This window comes from Lissotriton vulgaris, chromosome 5, assembly GCF_964263255.1.
Source record: "Lissotriton vulgaris chromosome 5, aLisVul1.2, whole genome shotgun sequence".
NCBI lineage: Eukaryota > Metazoa > Chordata > Amphibia > Caudata > Salamandridae > Lissotriton > Lissotriton vulgaris.
Window position 1 is genome coordinate 851,350,675 of NC_141693.1, and position 15,094 is coordinate 851,365,768.

General features: G+C 44.7%; 1 protein-coding gene across 2 annotated transcripts in view; it reads right to left on the bottom strand.

The window, feature by feature from the left end:
* The window catches only part of LOC147711693 (mannose-binding protein C-like), a 64,467-nt gene extending 49,941 nt beyond the window's left edge, over positions 1-14,526 (bottom strand). Inside the window, exons 1-3 of one of the 2 annotated variants that reach the window (XM_086922413.1) lie at positions 14,116-14,526; positions 5,976-6,190; positions 5,115-5,231 (exon numbers count right to left, since the gene is read on the bottom strand). In XM_086922413.1, the coding sequence (XP_086778539.1) occupies positions 5,115-5,231; positions 5,976-6,174 (316 nt within the window). In that variant the 5' untranslated portion in view covers positions 6,175-6,190; positions 14,116-14,526. The remainder of the gene's footprint in view (positions 1-5,114; positions 5,232-5,975; positions 6,191-14,115) is intronic. The other variant, XM_086922414.1, reaches the window with a different exon arrangement.
* Between the last annotated feature and the right edge of the window lie 568 nt (positions 14,527-15,094).

Below are 15,094 nucleotides of genomic sequence, written 5' to 3' on the forward strand. Positions count from 1 at the left end.
CAGTATGGGTTAATGGCTATACTTCCCTGCGGTTTGTGATTGAAAGAGGGACGAGGCAGGGGTGCCCGCTGTCGCCCCTCTTGTTTGCTCTGTATATGGAGCCGTTAGCTCAGAGACTTCAACTCAATCGGGATGTGGCGGGGATCAAATTCGGAGGCTATGTACATAAGATCAGTCTATATGCTGATGATGTCTTGATCTCGCTCTCTCACCCTAAGGATGCTTTGGCTGTGTGTCTTGCTGACTTGACCTCTTTTGGTCGAATCTCTGGGTTTAAGGAGGTTAATATGAATAAATCTGTGGCCCTCGATCTGTCTCTGGAGAAACATACTAGGGAGGGATTACAAGGAGCGTTTCCCATTCAGTGGGCGACGGGTGCAGTTCCTTATTTAGGGATCCAATTGGCCCCATCTTTGAGCGATACGGTTGGTATCAATTATGCAGGGTTGCGGTCCAAGATCCGGAGAGAATCTGGGCGGTGGAAGCACTATCCGTTGTCCTGGTTGGGCAGGGTGGCCACAGTAAAAATGATGGTCCTTCTGCAAATTTTATACCTCTTTCGCACTATCCCTTTGCGACCCCCGGTATGTTGGATTAAACAGAAGCAATCGGAATTGGCCCAGTTTATTTGGAGCGTCAGGAAACCGCGCCTTAAATTGAGGTTAGCGATGCTTCCCCCGGAGAGTGGTGGGATTGGTCTTCCTGCTCTAAAGCTGTATTTTCAGGTGGCTCAGCTAAGTCTTTTGGTGGAGTGGAGTAGATGGGAGTCAGACAAGCATTGGTTGTTTCAAGACCAGGTGTGGCGGGTAGGCCCCTTCAGAAGATTTCATTTCTCAGGAAGCGACACAGGCCCCCTAACCTATATGCCTCCCATATCACTAGGGTTCCTATGGATTTGTGGAATCGGACAAGCATTAGCCATGAACCCACCACTTTTCCATCCCCCCTTACCCCTATTCTGGAAAATCCGGACTTCACGCCTGGGCTAGATGTAAGGGCCTATGAGAGATGGAGGCCGGCAGAGTGCCGGTTTCTGTACCATCTTTATTCGGCGGAGGGGGTGATTTCCTTTGCTCATTTTAGGCAGGAATATGGGATGCCGGAAGGGGAGAGGCTTAGGTATATACAGGCTAGACATTGGGCTCTACATGAGCAGGTGCGCCCAGGGGCTGATAGACACCTCTCTCCATATGAGTAGTGGCTGATTACGCGTCAGTCCGATAAGAAATTGATATCGGACCTTCATAGGATGTTACTGTCTAAATATTTGCATGTTTATAGTGCTGGCAAGGCCCGTTGGGAGAACGAACTAGGTAGGAGTTTTAGCCAGAAGGAGTGGGAGGGTATATGGGGAGAGTATATGGGGCTTACAGATACCATCACCAAAATCGTAACTTATTGGTATTATACCCCCGAGCGGCTCCATGAAATAGATCACTGTAGGGACACGTTGTGCTGGCGGGGATGCGGGCATGTTGGTACGCTGGTGCATTTGCTCTGGGATTGTGTACATTTGCAGGGATATTGGCGGCAGGTTTTAGATATGGTTGATGAGCACTTTGACACGGAGATTCCCCGTCTTCCGTCGTATGTCCTTTTGGGGCTGCCGAATCCCTTGACATATCTGCTGCGCTCTCGATGGGGGCGCCTGATTGCGATTGCGTTGGGATCAGCGCTGCAAAACATCCTAACTCACTGGAGGACAGCGCTTGTCCCTGCACTGCATGGGTGGTTCCATCGCCTCTGGCTCGTACTTGGCATGGAAAAGCTTTCACTAACGGCAGCTGGGGAGGGGGCCAAATATGCAGAGTCGTGGCAGCCCTTCCTGTCCCTGCTATCTTCGGAGTTCTGGGAGGTCACATGCCCTTGATATCTTTTGTTTCTGCATATCTCTGAATTGTGAGATGAAGGTCATGGTTAGTGTGCTTGGGCTTAACTGCGCCTAGTGGAGGACATTGAATGTGGGTGGGGGGTAGAGGGGGTGAGGGTAGGCCAAGGGCGGGGGTGGGGGGAGTTTTAGTTTGCGGTTTTTCTTCTTTCTTGGTTCTTTTCCTTACTGTTTTTGACTAAAGAGACACAGACATTTGTATGATATGAGATGTTTTGTTTGCATAGACTTAGCTCGGGCTTTGCCCCTTTGTTCATTGCTCTTACTATGTCATTGTATGCACAGTCAGATATGATTCATGTATGCTCATTTGTTTGCTATGCTCTAATAAAAATGATTTAATACTAAAGTGAATGAGGACCACCCCTTGAGTATCTGTAACACCGCAGATTGGTTTAGCTGCGTATTGACAATGATGAATGTTAAAGTACCCATTAGCGAGTTCCAGGTCTATTACTACTTGAGTTCTTAAGCGATCACAGCAGTTGTTGTAAAAGTTATTTAGTAGGATATCCCATACCTCGCCCACTTTGCATTGTAATAGATGGAAATAAGGGGATTAACTAAAGAATTCCAGAATTTTCCATAGAATGGTGTTCAGGATAAAAGTTGCAAGTCCCCCTTTTGCCCTGCCCCTATCGAAAGGTACTGCTGGGGTGATGAAGCCTACGTATCCATCGATAGAATGGGCCAACATCTCCCATGTTTCTTGGAGGAAGAGGATGTGGACATCTGATATGGAATGCAGATATTGCATTTAAACCCTGAGACATTCCGTGATCTGAGCCCCACCCAAGTTCTATTGATTCATGCATGCTATTACTGTGATCTACGCGTTCCTTCACACTTGGACGCACAGCCATCTTGGGGTTACTCCTCGCTATCCTCAGTTGTGCCTTAACAAGCGTTGGGTCTGGCATTTCGTTGCCCCCTTTGAAAATTTTTGGTGGATTTCCCTGGCTGGGGATAAAGTCAGTCCTGCTCATTTAGCTCAGAGAGGAACTTGAACCTGTTGCCAACCCTCCAGGGATCCCTTGAGTTGCTAAATTCTTCTGACTGTGGTCCCAACTGAATTTCCCTCTTACCTTTGGCCAGTATCCCAGAGTCCTGTGGGTCTGTGCCAGCTTCTACAGGTCTTTAGAAGAAGCTGAGTGGAATGGCCAAAATGTTATTAGTCTCCAGGGCATTTGAACTACATGTGTGGAGGACTATCCTAGCTATTGCGGGCAAGTGTAGATTCAGAATCAGACAATCACCTGCAAAGTTTTTTTTTCATGTGGCCACCCAATTTATTTGCCTTACCATTATTATATCATTATAAATTTCACTGACCCCTTTCAATCTAAATCTCCCCCCTATCCAGGGTGCACATTTGTTGTTTAGTGCCCCCCAAGTTTCCTCATTAACTTTCAGGATCAGGAGGAAGCCTACAAGGGCAACCACATATGGTACACATTCAGGTGGCAAGTCTATGGTTCTTAGGAAGGATGGGCTGGTTCGGTGGGCTTGATGTTGGTTTCGGGCTAGTTCAAATGTAATTGGTTTGTTTATGTTACTGGTCGCAATTCTCAGGGGCAATGATAGATCTAGCGGCATTACTCTCTGGGACTATTTCTTGTTTGTCCCCTCTGTACATGTCTAGTGCTATTTGGTTCACCATTCTCTTATTACAGGCAGAGTTCTTCGTGCGCTGGTCTGGTACTCCGATATAAGATTGCACTAGGGTCTCAAAAGCAGGGTGTCGACTGGCCAGGGATAGTATCAAGAGGCTGTCATTTTCTGCTCCATAGCTGCCAATGTATCCTTAATATCTTTAAGGCTTTTTATCGTAGGTTCCTGTCCCTCATGCACATCTTTGCTGGGGGCATTTTATCTGGCCGTGCCTCCAGCCTTTCTCTATCCTACCTTAATGCTGATTTGTGGGGGAGTTAGCTTGGAGTGGCCCTCTCGTATGACTTTCTGCGTTGATTTCTTCTTTGGGGTGATGTTGTACTTTTCTATAGAGATGTGGCTTTTAAGGTGTATGAGTGTTGGTCATTCCCTTGTGATAGAAGTTGGGTAATGCTTTTTGTTTGTAGCTCACATCCAAGCATATTTAAGGCTATAGGGTCTATCGACTCTACTAGTGTGGGGGCCTTTTTTAGAGTAGCTTTAAGGGTTGCCTCAAGTTTGACCTCAGTGTCTTTTATTTTTTTGTTCAAAACATCCATAGTACCTGTTAAGAATTTTTCTAATGGGCCGGTCATTCCGCCCTCAGCCACCTTAAGTTTCCGCTTCCTCATATTCAAAGCCAGTTGCCTGTGCGCGCAGCTTTGATCCGTTGAGGTGTGGTAAGGGCAGGTGGACTCCAACGTTGTCTTCATTTGGTGAGGCAGAACCACGGGGGGGCCCAGCCCAGCCTCTTCCGGGCAATGATAGGCTCACCCTTGGCCAGAGCTTTCCCCGCATGCAGTGCGCGTGTGTCACGCGTTACGGAAGAGAGCGCAGCGCTTTGTAGCGCCCAGGTGAAGGCGCTCCTCCTCCTCAACTGCTGACAGTCCAGGCGTATGATTTCTAGGACTTGGAGTCCCGCTGTTGACTTCCCCCACTGCCGGAGACAGCATGGCGCTTTGTATGGCCCAGGTGACAGTGCTCCTCCCCCTCAGCTGCTGACAATCCAGGCGTGTGCTTTCTGGGACCTGGAGCCCTGCTGTTGACTTCCCCATTTTTTCTCATTTTGTAGTTGTACATGGTTTCATTGTGCTGGGTTTGTATCAACCATGGCAAACTGTTTTACTAGTAATACAAACAAGAACAGCTTTAAGAATGTTTTGACTGCTTCTTAAATGGTAAACACAAATTTCATAGTGTTTTTAGCGAAGTTGATCTTGTATGTTAAAAGATAAGGATATCTTATATACATTTTATCGTATATAACATTTTTTTATAAAGGTACAAAGATTTTGTATAACTTTATACCTATTAATATATACTGCTAATTAACTCAAAACCGTTAAATAACTTATCTCATGTTTTAACAACCAAACTCTTTTTTTAAAGCAGTTATGAAACTGTTGAGTATGTTTGTTAAAGATAAAGTCTAAAATTGATAACCTCTTCCAGTGAAAATAATGCCTGTAGAAAACACGTTTTCTTGCAATTCCAGCATTGCTTTGCTGTGTTGAAGTTGTCAAAATGTGACACCCTCACTATCGGGTGAAGGCCCGGCATATGAAAAAAGCCATACCTTGGATTCCACTTCTGCCATCCAGTCCTCTTTCTCCTGGTGGGCCTCTTTCGCCCTTAGGGCCGATGGGGCCTAATTTCCCTGGAGGACCCAGTGTGCCTCGTGATCCAGGCATGCCTGTAGTTTATTTGTAGAAATAAACAGAAAGGCAGTACTTTATAGTTTGTTAAGTCTTGATGAAGCTGATTTGTTGGCAGTTTACATAGAGTACACATTTTCTACACATTTAAGCTTTTCCCCAGACCTCTAAATGCAACAGAAAATCATAGTCTACCATTCTTTGTGGGTGTAAAATGTGAAGTGCTTCAACATATTCAGATTTTCAGCACAACCTTTCTCCTTAAGTTAGATTTTTTTAACAATATCTGTCCAACTGTTTAAAATTTTGAACTGAAGAAATCTTCCATTTCAAATTCTCTGACAGCCAAAAATAACTTCTGTTTAACTAGAACTCTGAGCCTAGAGCACGGACGGAATGTGGAAAGATGTCATGGATGGAAAAGAGAGAAAGGAAAGGTACCAGAGGTAGAGTATAATAGAAAACATGCTGGCAGAAGCAGTTAAAGAAGCAAGCTGAAGAAAGAAAAAGGAACAAGTGGTTGGTCAAATGGAAAGCAGGTGGTCGGTAAGTAGTCATTGATGGATGGAAGTTGGTATGAATTTAGAATTTCCCATTCCGGAGTTCCACCAAGGATTGTCATTCCCCCAGATTTGGAGTATGAGAACTTACCTTATTTGATAAAAAACACAAACAAAATATTTTTTAATTTTTAAATGCACACCACACTGAGCATTCATCCATAATTAATAGCATTTGAGGAACGGTAAATATTGATAACAAAAAAGCTTCGTGTTCTGTACCTATCTCTCCCTTTTCGCCTCTAGGTCCTTCTTTGCCGTCTCGTCCATCGCGTCCAGGAAGACCGTTGATGCCGGGTGTGGGGCACGAAATGACAGCACAGGTGTTGGTAATCTCCTCACATGTTGCGGTATCTGTGCTTGACACCAGCATCCAGGAAAGACCCAGCACTAGTAAGTTGAAAGGTTGAAGAAGAAACATTACTCAGGCTTTAGTCCTGGAGAGGGAAAAATCATAAATAATCATCTTAGGAAACCGTTTACAGGCTCTGCCCTGAGCTTTCACATTTTTTTCAAGCATTGTAATAAAATTCCACAAGCCACAGTAATGTATATATGCATATGGAGAAAAGCACTGTATATATTATATAGTTGTTGTTTGTCCAGGGTGCAATCCTTAAAAAAGAGGTTTGACTAAATTGAATCCAAAACATCAACCATGTCTCCCTCAAAATAAAAACCTGTTTAACCTACCATTGATACTGAGTACAATCTGTTTATCCCACTGTTGATCATGTGCCAAGGATCATTAATATGATCTCAAGCTTGGAAAATTGGAATGAGGTAAGATCCACAAATGTGTTAGTGAAGACCTGTAGGACGTACATTGACCATGGGGAGAAATATATTTGGTTGCATTTGTGTACGATAATGACTTGTGAGCTTCAACCCTACCCCAGGAAGTGTTGCTGTTTTGTGCAATAAAAGAAAGGTACCTTACCTCAGCACAGACCAGAGTTCATATTGCTTGTCTGCTGCAGGCTCTATCATGGAACGGGAGGAATGAAAGTGAAGAATATGCCCCCCAACATGAAAATAAACTGCATTTCCATATCATTAATGTTTCATTAAAATCACATACCTCAGCTACATAAGTGTTGATATAGCATCGTGCAAACAGTTCTATATTTTTACCCAACGTAATGGTGAAATAAAGATGAAACTACATTCTCTGGTTTCAGTACCCTAAAGTCATCAAATGGAGATATGCTGTGCTTTGCAAAAACTGTTTCCATTACCAACACACTTCACATATCTTCAGGATTACTGTGATGTATCAAGCTCAAGAATCAGTTTCTCAGTGAATAAAAGTATTTTGTGGTTTAGTCCTTGGTACATCTAGGTCATGTTGTTTTCATGTTAACGATGACTGTTGTAGTAACTGTCTGAGAAGAGAATTCTAAAATGCATTTATAGCATTTCAGCACCAAAAGAAAAAAAGGGAGAAGAAATAGAGGAGAGAAGGAGAGAAAGAAGGAGAGAGAGAGAGAGAGATGTAGAGAGAGAGGATGAGTGGAAAGAGAGATAGCGAGAGAGCGAGGAGAAGAAAGGAGTGGAGATGCTTTGCGTATTTTTGCCTGTGCTGCTTTTGGTTCCCCAGTCTGGCCCTGTCTTTGCTAAGTGGAGGTTATTCACAAATTGAAGAGTGAGGGTGCGGAACCTTGCCCCTAACCATTGCCCCTGAAGGCACCGTCATAATTTGTTCTTATTCCCTTAATAACACATCATCCCACCGCAAAGTTTTCTTCAGTGTAGACAATGTTTCAGTTGAATTAAGGCTAGGTCCAGGCTGTCAACACCTATTTCTTCAATACAAACATTCTGCAGATTGAGGTAAATGAGAACCTAGGCCCACAATGGCCAAGAATAACTGCTCCATCTTCAGAACTATTTATAAGAAAATCACTCTTCCAAAAGAAAATGACCACACAATGTATAATGCCAAGGCAACAATCATGGCAAGAAGCACAGTCTCCAATGAAAGAACCTAAGCCATTCTTCATCTCCAGGCTAGTAAAACACAAATTTCTGATAGACAAAAAGCAACTGTAGGAATGCTTGCAAACAGACTAAACCACTGTCAATCTCCCAGGGTAGAATTATAACCCATTTATTTAACCCACTGCACCACTCTAGAGAGAGACCCACATTATGCAAATCAGCACTGACCCTTTTTCTAAAGGTAACAGTCCATTCCAAACTGCTAGGAGATGCCTTCTCCAGAAGGGACCGCAAGCATCCCCAGACACGTTTCGGTCTTGCTATCCTGACATGCTCCCTCATGACTCCAGGGACCTCTATCCATCTGATCCTTTTCCCCCATCCTACCCTTCCCTCCTTGCACACAGCTCCATTCCCCTGAACCCCTTCCTGTGGGACACAGTCATTCGCCATCTGCCTGACTGTCCCCTGCCCCCTCCAGCTCCCTCCCACTGCAGGGTACCCCAAACAGATCCTCCCATTCCCTTCTTCACACTTCATTGGAAGGCCGACTTGATGAGATAACACTCTGCCTACTACAACTTAAGGCAGAGGTTTGCAGCCTATTACTTGTCACCGAGGATTTGTCAACTAACTCCAGGCTAAGCTGCTCTGTTAGGAACAACCACCATCCCTGCTCGCTCCCAGCTAGGGGTCGTACCTTGCTCCCTTCCCCCCTTATGCTTTACAGCCTCCATCCCGCAACACACATAGTTGGGCCTCTGCTCCCCACCCCAACGACCCTTCTCGCCCCTCCAGATGAAGAACCTCCTTGTCTGATAGAGATATCCAATCCCTTCTACTCTCATATGATCCAGCACATCCCTCCCCTTACCAAACTTGCAACTAATTGAGCCCATCCCCACTGACCCCTTCAGAGAAAACCTAGGCCAAACACCAGAACTCTAAATGAGAACAACCTCAGGAGGATCCCCACCACTCTTCCCGCACCAATGGACACCAACATAAGATTCAAATGCGTACTCCTAAACTGCAGATGGGCTGTTAAACATGCAGCGGACATTGCCAACATCATCCTTGCCCAGGATCTTGACCTTGTATTGTTGATGGAAACCTGGCTAAATGACTCTGCTGCTGTTTCCCTGGACCTTTTAATGCCTCTCAACTATGATATCATTAGGTTTGACAGAGCTTGTGGGCAAGGTGGAGGCATAGCATGTTTGCACCACAGCAATCTAATGGTGAAAGTACTTCATGCCGACTTCCTGCCGTCTTGTGAATACCTTTTCATTGAAGTGACGGGTGGCAACAATCTCTCATGTAAACTGCACACATTCTACCACTCCTCTCGTGAAAAACTTCCCTTCACAGAACAGATCATGGACATTATCTCTGCTAACGCTGATTTCCATGGTACTCAGATCTTCTTGGGGGATTTCAACCTCCACTTGAATGTTGCAAATGATATGGTGGTTAATAGCCTTAAATCTTTCCTACTTGATTTCAACCTAACTCAAATTTATGTCAGCCCGACTCATATCAGAAGGAGCTACCTTAGATCTTGTCATTGGTAAGCCTAACTCCAGCCTCCTTGAATCGATCCTCCCATGTGATTGGACAGACCACTATTGCATCACCTTCCTCATCCTGGATTGGGTAAGTGTAAATAGATCCCAGCCTAAGAACACAAAACAGCTGAAAAGATGTCTTCGGAACATTAACTCGCAAGATCTGACTGCTCTCTGCGATAACATCCTGACCCCTCCCTTGCACATGTCGGAAGTCCACGACCTCACGGCCCACTATAACCGCTCAATGCTCAATTTACTAGACTTGGTTGCTCCACTACAATTTAAGAAAATGTCTTCTAAATTTTCCAAACCATAGTTCAATGAGAGTCTCAATTCTGATAGAAGAAATGTAAGGCTTGCAGAAAGGTTGTGGCAAATCAACCCCTCCCTTGAACATCTCCACCATTTGAGAACCCTGCGAAGCCTTTACAATAAATGCATCAGATTCTCGAAGGCCACCTTTTTCAGATCTCAACTAGACCAAGCAAAAAACCATCCAAAAAAGCAGTTCGAACTTATCAAGTCCCATGCTAACAGCCATCCTAATCTTTATCACCGGGTCAAGGGTCTCTGCCGAACTGTGAAGAATTTGCGGTCTTCTTCACGATAAGACTATCAAGATTATGACTGAATTACGTTCCGCCCTTGTTCACCTTTCAATCAGTCCTCTGATCACCCCCCATCCCCAGGCTTGGATTTCACTGACTCTGCGCAGGCCTACCTTCCCAAAAACAACGCATCTTGGAGCTTGTTTCAAACATTGGATGAAGGCACTATTCGCAAAATGCTGGGGGCGTGAAACCTTCCAATCACTACAATGACCCTTTGCCCGCGAATCTTTTCCCGGAGTTTAGAGACTCCTTATTAACACTCTGGCCTACGATTGTCAATGCTTCACTTCGGCATGGTGCAATTCCTGAGTGCCTTAAATCGGGTCAAAATACCCTGATTTTAAAGAAACCATCAGCGGATCCCACGGACCTTCATAACTTTCGCACAATTTCTAACAATTTCCTTGGCAAAGCTCCTGGAAAATGTGTGCTCGCCCAACTCTGTTCCCATATTGAAAATGTTCAACTCCTAGACCAATACCAGTCTGGTTTCCACCCGGGCCATAGTGCAGAGTCTGCACTAACGCACATTGTTGATGATGCACTAAGAATATTGGACCATAATGAGTCGTGCCTACTGATCCTTTTTGACCTCTCATCAGCATTCAATACTAGCAATCATGATAACCTAATTGACCTCCTGAAACAAAGGACAGGGCTGTCTGGGCCTGTACTTAACTGGTTCTGTTTGTTCCTTCAGAATAGATCCCAACGCTTCAAGGTGAACCAAACCCTTTCCCATCCTGCACCGGTCGCGCTTGAGTTTCCTCAAGGTTCAGCAGTGTCTCCCATGCTCTTTAACCCGTTCTTGGAGCCTCTGAAAGAAATTCTGAAATCATCCAGCATTCACTATCACATGTACGCGGATGATACCCAACTATACCTGTCGACTGCCTCCCCTGAGGACATTCAATCCCTCAATTCAATCCTGCTGGAAACACAAAGCTGGCTGCACGTAACCACCTGAAACTAAATGCTTTAAAAACGGAATTCCTCCTAATCTGACCCCCACAAGCATTCCCCGGTCTTGGAATAATAGTTGAATCAACTTTCTGCTCTAAACTGCAGACCTCTCCTCGTTGATTCGGCATCTTCCCTGGGTATCATTCTAGACAAAAACCTGAATATGCAGAAGCACATTAGCTCCCTTACCAAAGAAGCTAACTACCAACTCAGTATCTTGAGGAAACTCAAACCCTATCTACCGGCTCAGGACCTAAAGATGGCTGTGCAAGCACCAGTGATCTCTAAGTTGGACTATGGTAGTGCAACGCTTTGTGGATAGCCAAGAGTAAAGACGGTTCCTCTAAGGGTTGCCGTCAATTCTGCTGCTACTAAAAGATTCAACCATATTGCTCCGGACTTGCTAGCCCTGAACTGGCTTCCCTATGAAGCACGGATACAGTTAAAAATTGCATGCATGGAACACAAAGCCATGCAGTTCAACACCCGGCTTTACCTCGCTCAGAAACTGGAGCTCTCATGTGGTTCCAGAGCCTCCCGAAGCACCAGCACCCTTTTGCTCAAACCACATATATCAAAGAAAAAAAAGACGTACAATCGAGCCTTCTCAGGTATGGCCCGAGGATCTGGAACTCCCTTCCCTCCGAAGTCAGGGTGAACTCCTCCACAGACCTCTTCAAAAAAGAAGTCAAAGGGTTCCTGTTGAAGACATTTTTTGCCTTTGTCGGGCCTCCTCATCTGATTCGGGGGCCAGAGACATACATTTGTGGCCCAGCTGCCGGGCACACAAGAGTGCTCGGCCAATTTTTAGACTGTTAATCTGTTGTTTTGTTGATGCTGTTTTGATTGCTTGTATTCTTCCTGATGAGTAAACTGTAAAGCGCTCTGATACGGTCGGTGGTCATGTTCGCGTTATATACAACTTTCTAAATAAATAAATAAATTGATAGGCCTCATCAGTGAGGTATAGCTTGGATCTATGTTTGAGTATACCCTTGGCAATTAGGGCATCACATCAGACATACAAAAGGTGATGAGAGATGGGTCTAAACCACTGGCAATCACTGTGGGTAGTATTCCAAACCATTGCTTTTCACCTACAGTAACACTCTAGACAGAGGCCCGCCTTACTCAAATCAGCACTGGCTCTGCTCTTAATGAGAACAGTCCATTCCAAATTGCCAAGTGAAAACCCCTCCAAAAGAGACCATAAGCAACCCCAGATTGAGTTTGGCCTTTTTTTAAACAAATTAGTTTAATTTAACTTTGCCACCATTATTTTCTATGGGGTGATATTGCAGTACATGTCGTTGGCCATGTGTGTGGTACTAGACTCACTCCAGCTCTGAGTTAGACTAATTTGCTACTGATTTGGATTCCTTTTCACTGGAGTAATTTTAGAAGTGCAGGTTGTGAGTAGCAATGGGCTAAGGGCCAGATGTACGACCCATTTTTGCAAGTGCAAACGCGTTAGCGACCCGTTCGCACATGCAAATACTAATAGGGCAATGTAAAATCCCTATTTAGCAAGTTGCAATTTATAGGATTTGTGACTCACAATTCGGAAGGGGCGTTCCAAGGACATCCCTAACTAATTGTGATTCGCTACCCTATGTAAGACTGATTTGAAACCGCAATTGCGATAGCAAAACACTTGCAATTTTCCGCCCTCTTCAAGAGGGTGGTAATGCACTCGCAAATGGGGTCCCAAGGGGACCCCTTCCCCTCTGCAAATGCAGGGGTTCATATTTTTTTAAGGGTGGCTGTGGTCCCTGGGACCACTACCTGCCCATAAAAATGTAATGAAATCCGGTTTCCTTTAAGGAAAACGGGCTGCATTTTTTTTTAAAAACCTACTTTTTTGAAAAGCAGTCGCAGGCTTGGCGGTCTGCTGAGCCTAGCAAGCCATCATACCTGGGAGGGCCAGTCCTTCCTAATGGGGTCACAAATTGCGAGTGCATCATGAATATTGATGAGGCATGCAATATGCAACCTCATTGGGAATCGCAAACAGTGTCTCTGACACTGTTGTACATGGCATTTAGCGACTCACAAATTGCGACTCAAAATTGAGCGTAATTTGCAAGTCACTAAATGCCCTGGTCGTACATCTGGCCCTTATATTTTTGCAGGTGGGTTCATGTCTCTCCCTAAACCCATTTCGGACAGTCCCCTATGCCCTCCTTACTGCTCCTTAAAAACTCCTATTTAGTAGTAAGTGCGCGCTTTTTTCTGGTCACTCTCCCTGGTCCCTCCCAAATTACTTACTAATTAGTAAACTTAAATGTGTGAGGATCTACCCATAGAAAAGATAAGAGAGGTGGAGATGGAGATTTACACTTGTAGGTTTGTAAGTAGGATTTTGTAGCACATGTTCTATTATTATATAGTACTATTAAACATACTACAAAATGCAGTTTGTGAACACGTCCCATAGTTTTCAGACAGCCCCCGGGGTCAATTATGTCCTTTTGCACATGTAGGCCTCATTCTTCGATGCAGGGTTACAACTGTAATCTTTCACAGTGGTACGTGTGTGAGTGGTATGGATGCTAGGATGTGTTTGTTGTGAATGTGAGTTGGGTGTGAGTGATATGTCTGAGAGAGCTGGAAGGGAGAGTTCAACTTGTGAGTGAACTGAGCATGACCATTCTCATGTAGGGTGTGAGAGAGAGTACATTATAATGCTCGATTTGAAAGTGTTGTGTGTGACTACTCATGCTAAGCGTCGGTGAGAGGTGCTCATGCTGGGTGAGAAATTCTGCTGTGTTTAGAAGTGAAACCTTTGACAGTATACACAGGAAGGGAATTAATGTATCTGCGGGTAATGCATATGATATTTATGACCTTTATTCCAACTCATCGGCCATGAAGTAAGGTTCCCAAAGTGTTTTTACAAATACCACTATATAAGCTACTTGTCGTTTGCAGCTGAACAGAGTTACACAATGGATGCGTTGTCACGCACGTTATTCCAATAACGTGATTGATCGTAGCAAGTAAATGTGCCCAAGGATACTGGATCCCTCAAATCTTGTTTTGTGTTCTGACACACAACCACCTGTAAATCATGATTCAGCTCAATACCAATAGCGAGTAAAATCTTGAATAAATCCTCAACTGCATTAGTCCCAAACAAGAAAATCAATGTCCCCTGAACCCTTCCCTACCTCCTGAAAGCCTTTATTATACATTGTTTTCTACTCAAGTGGTCGCGCAAATGCTTTACATGTACAACAAGGACCATTAATAAATCTGCGATGAAATGGCACTTACCACTTGCTCCTGGAAGGTAATGTAGAAGCCCTCACTAGAAGAGCAGAGCAGAGTTGAACTGGAAAAACAGGAAGGTCAAGAAAGTGCTCGTGCTAGTCCAACAATATCATCCAAGATGGCCCCCAGGTGTCCAGAGGCAATGGTGGCGCTAACAGGATAGCTGCTCAGCTACTTTTTGGGGGGGTTGATTTTGCAATACTGTGTGGCCTTCAAAGTGACATATCTTAGTCTAAAAACCGTAGTAATTCAGGATTCGTAGCTCGGCGTATCTTTCGGTCTAGAAACTTTTCCGTGTCTGCCAATTTGCTCTTCTGTTCCCGGACGCATACAGTCAACATTTCTTACTTGAACTTTGGACCTTCCTAAGTGCAGAGCACTCGTGCTTCCTGTCCTCTGTTTGCATTACATTGACTAAAACACAAACGTTGCTTTGAACCCTTGTAGAACAAGGACACGGTACCCTGCGTGGCGACGGTGTTCAAGCGTCATTGCACAAACTGTCATGGTCAGCGACTAGCTGCCGCCTCCCCCCCAATCCGGCACCCAATACCCAGGAACGTGGACACGAGACGTCTTTACTTTTTGGAAGGCGGGCGCTAGTCGCCCGGCCGTATTTATTAAAGTATGAAATTAAAAAAGGTTTTAATTGCATAATCAACAATTTATACAAAAATTCAGCAGGACATTTAGGTACATACTTCTTAGCAACAAGTTTGAGAGCCTGACTTTAACAAAACTCTAATACATGTAGTTACCTAACTTATACTAAACATCCTCATCTAGAATTTTTGTACATTTCTGGCCATATGGCAGGGTCACTACCGGTGTCAGGTCCTACAAGCTGCGTCTCCCCTCTGGATGTGCGCATGCGCAGTGTTACCCCGGGAATTGCCCGGTCTACGCCCTGAACTCCATTTACCCACTAAAGGAGGGCCCTTACTCTGCGCCGGTGGCGTCATGAGTCCACGCGCGCGGGGTG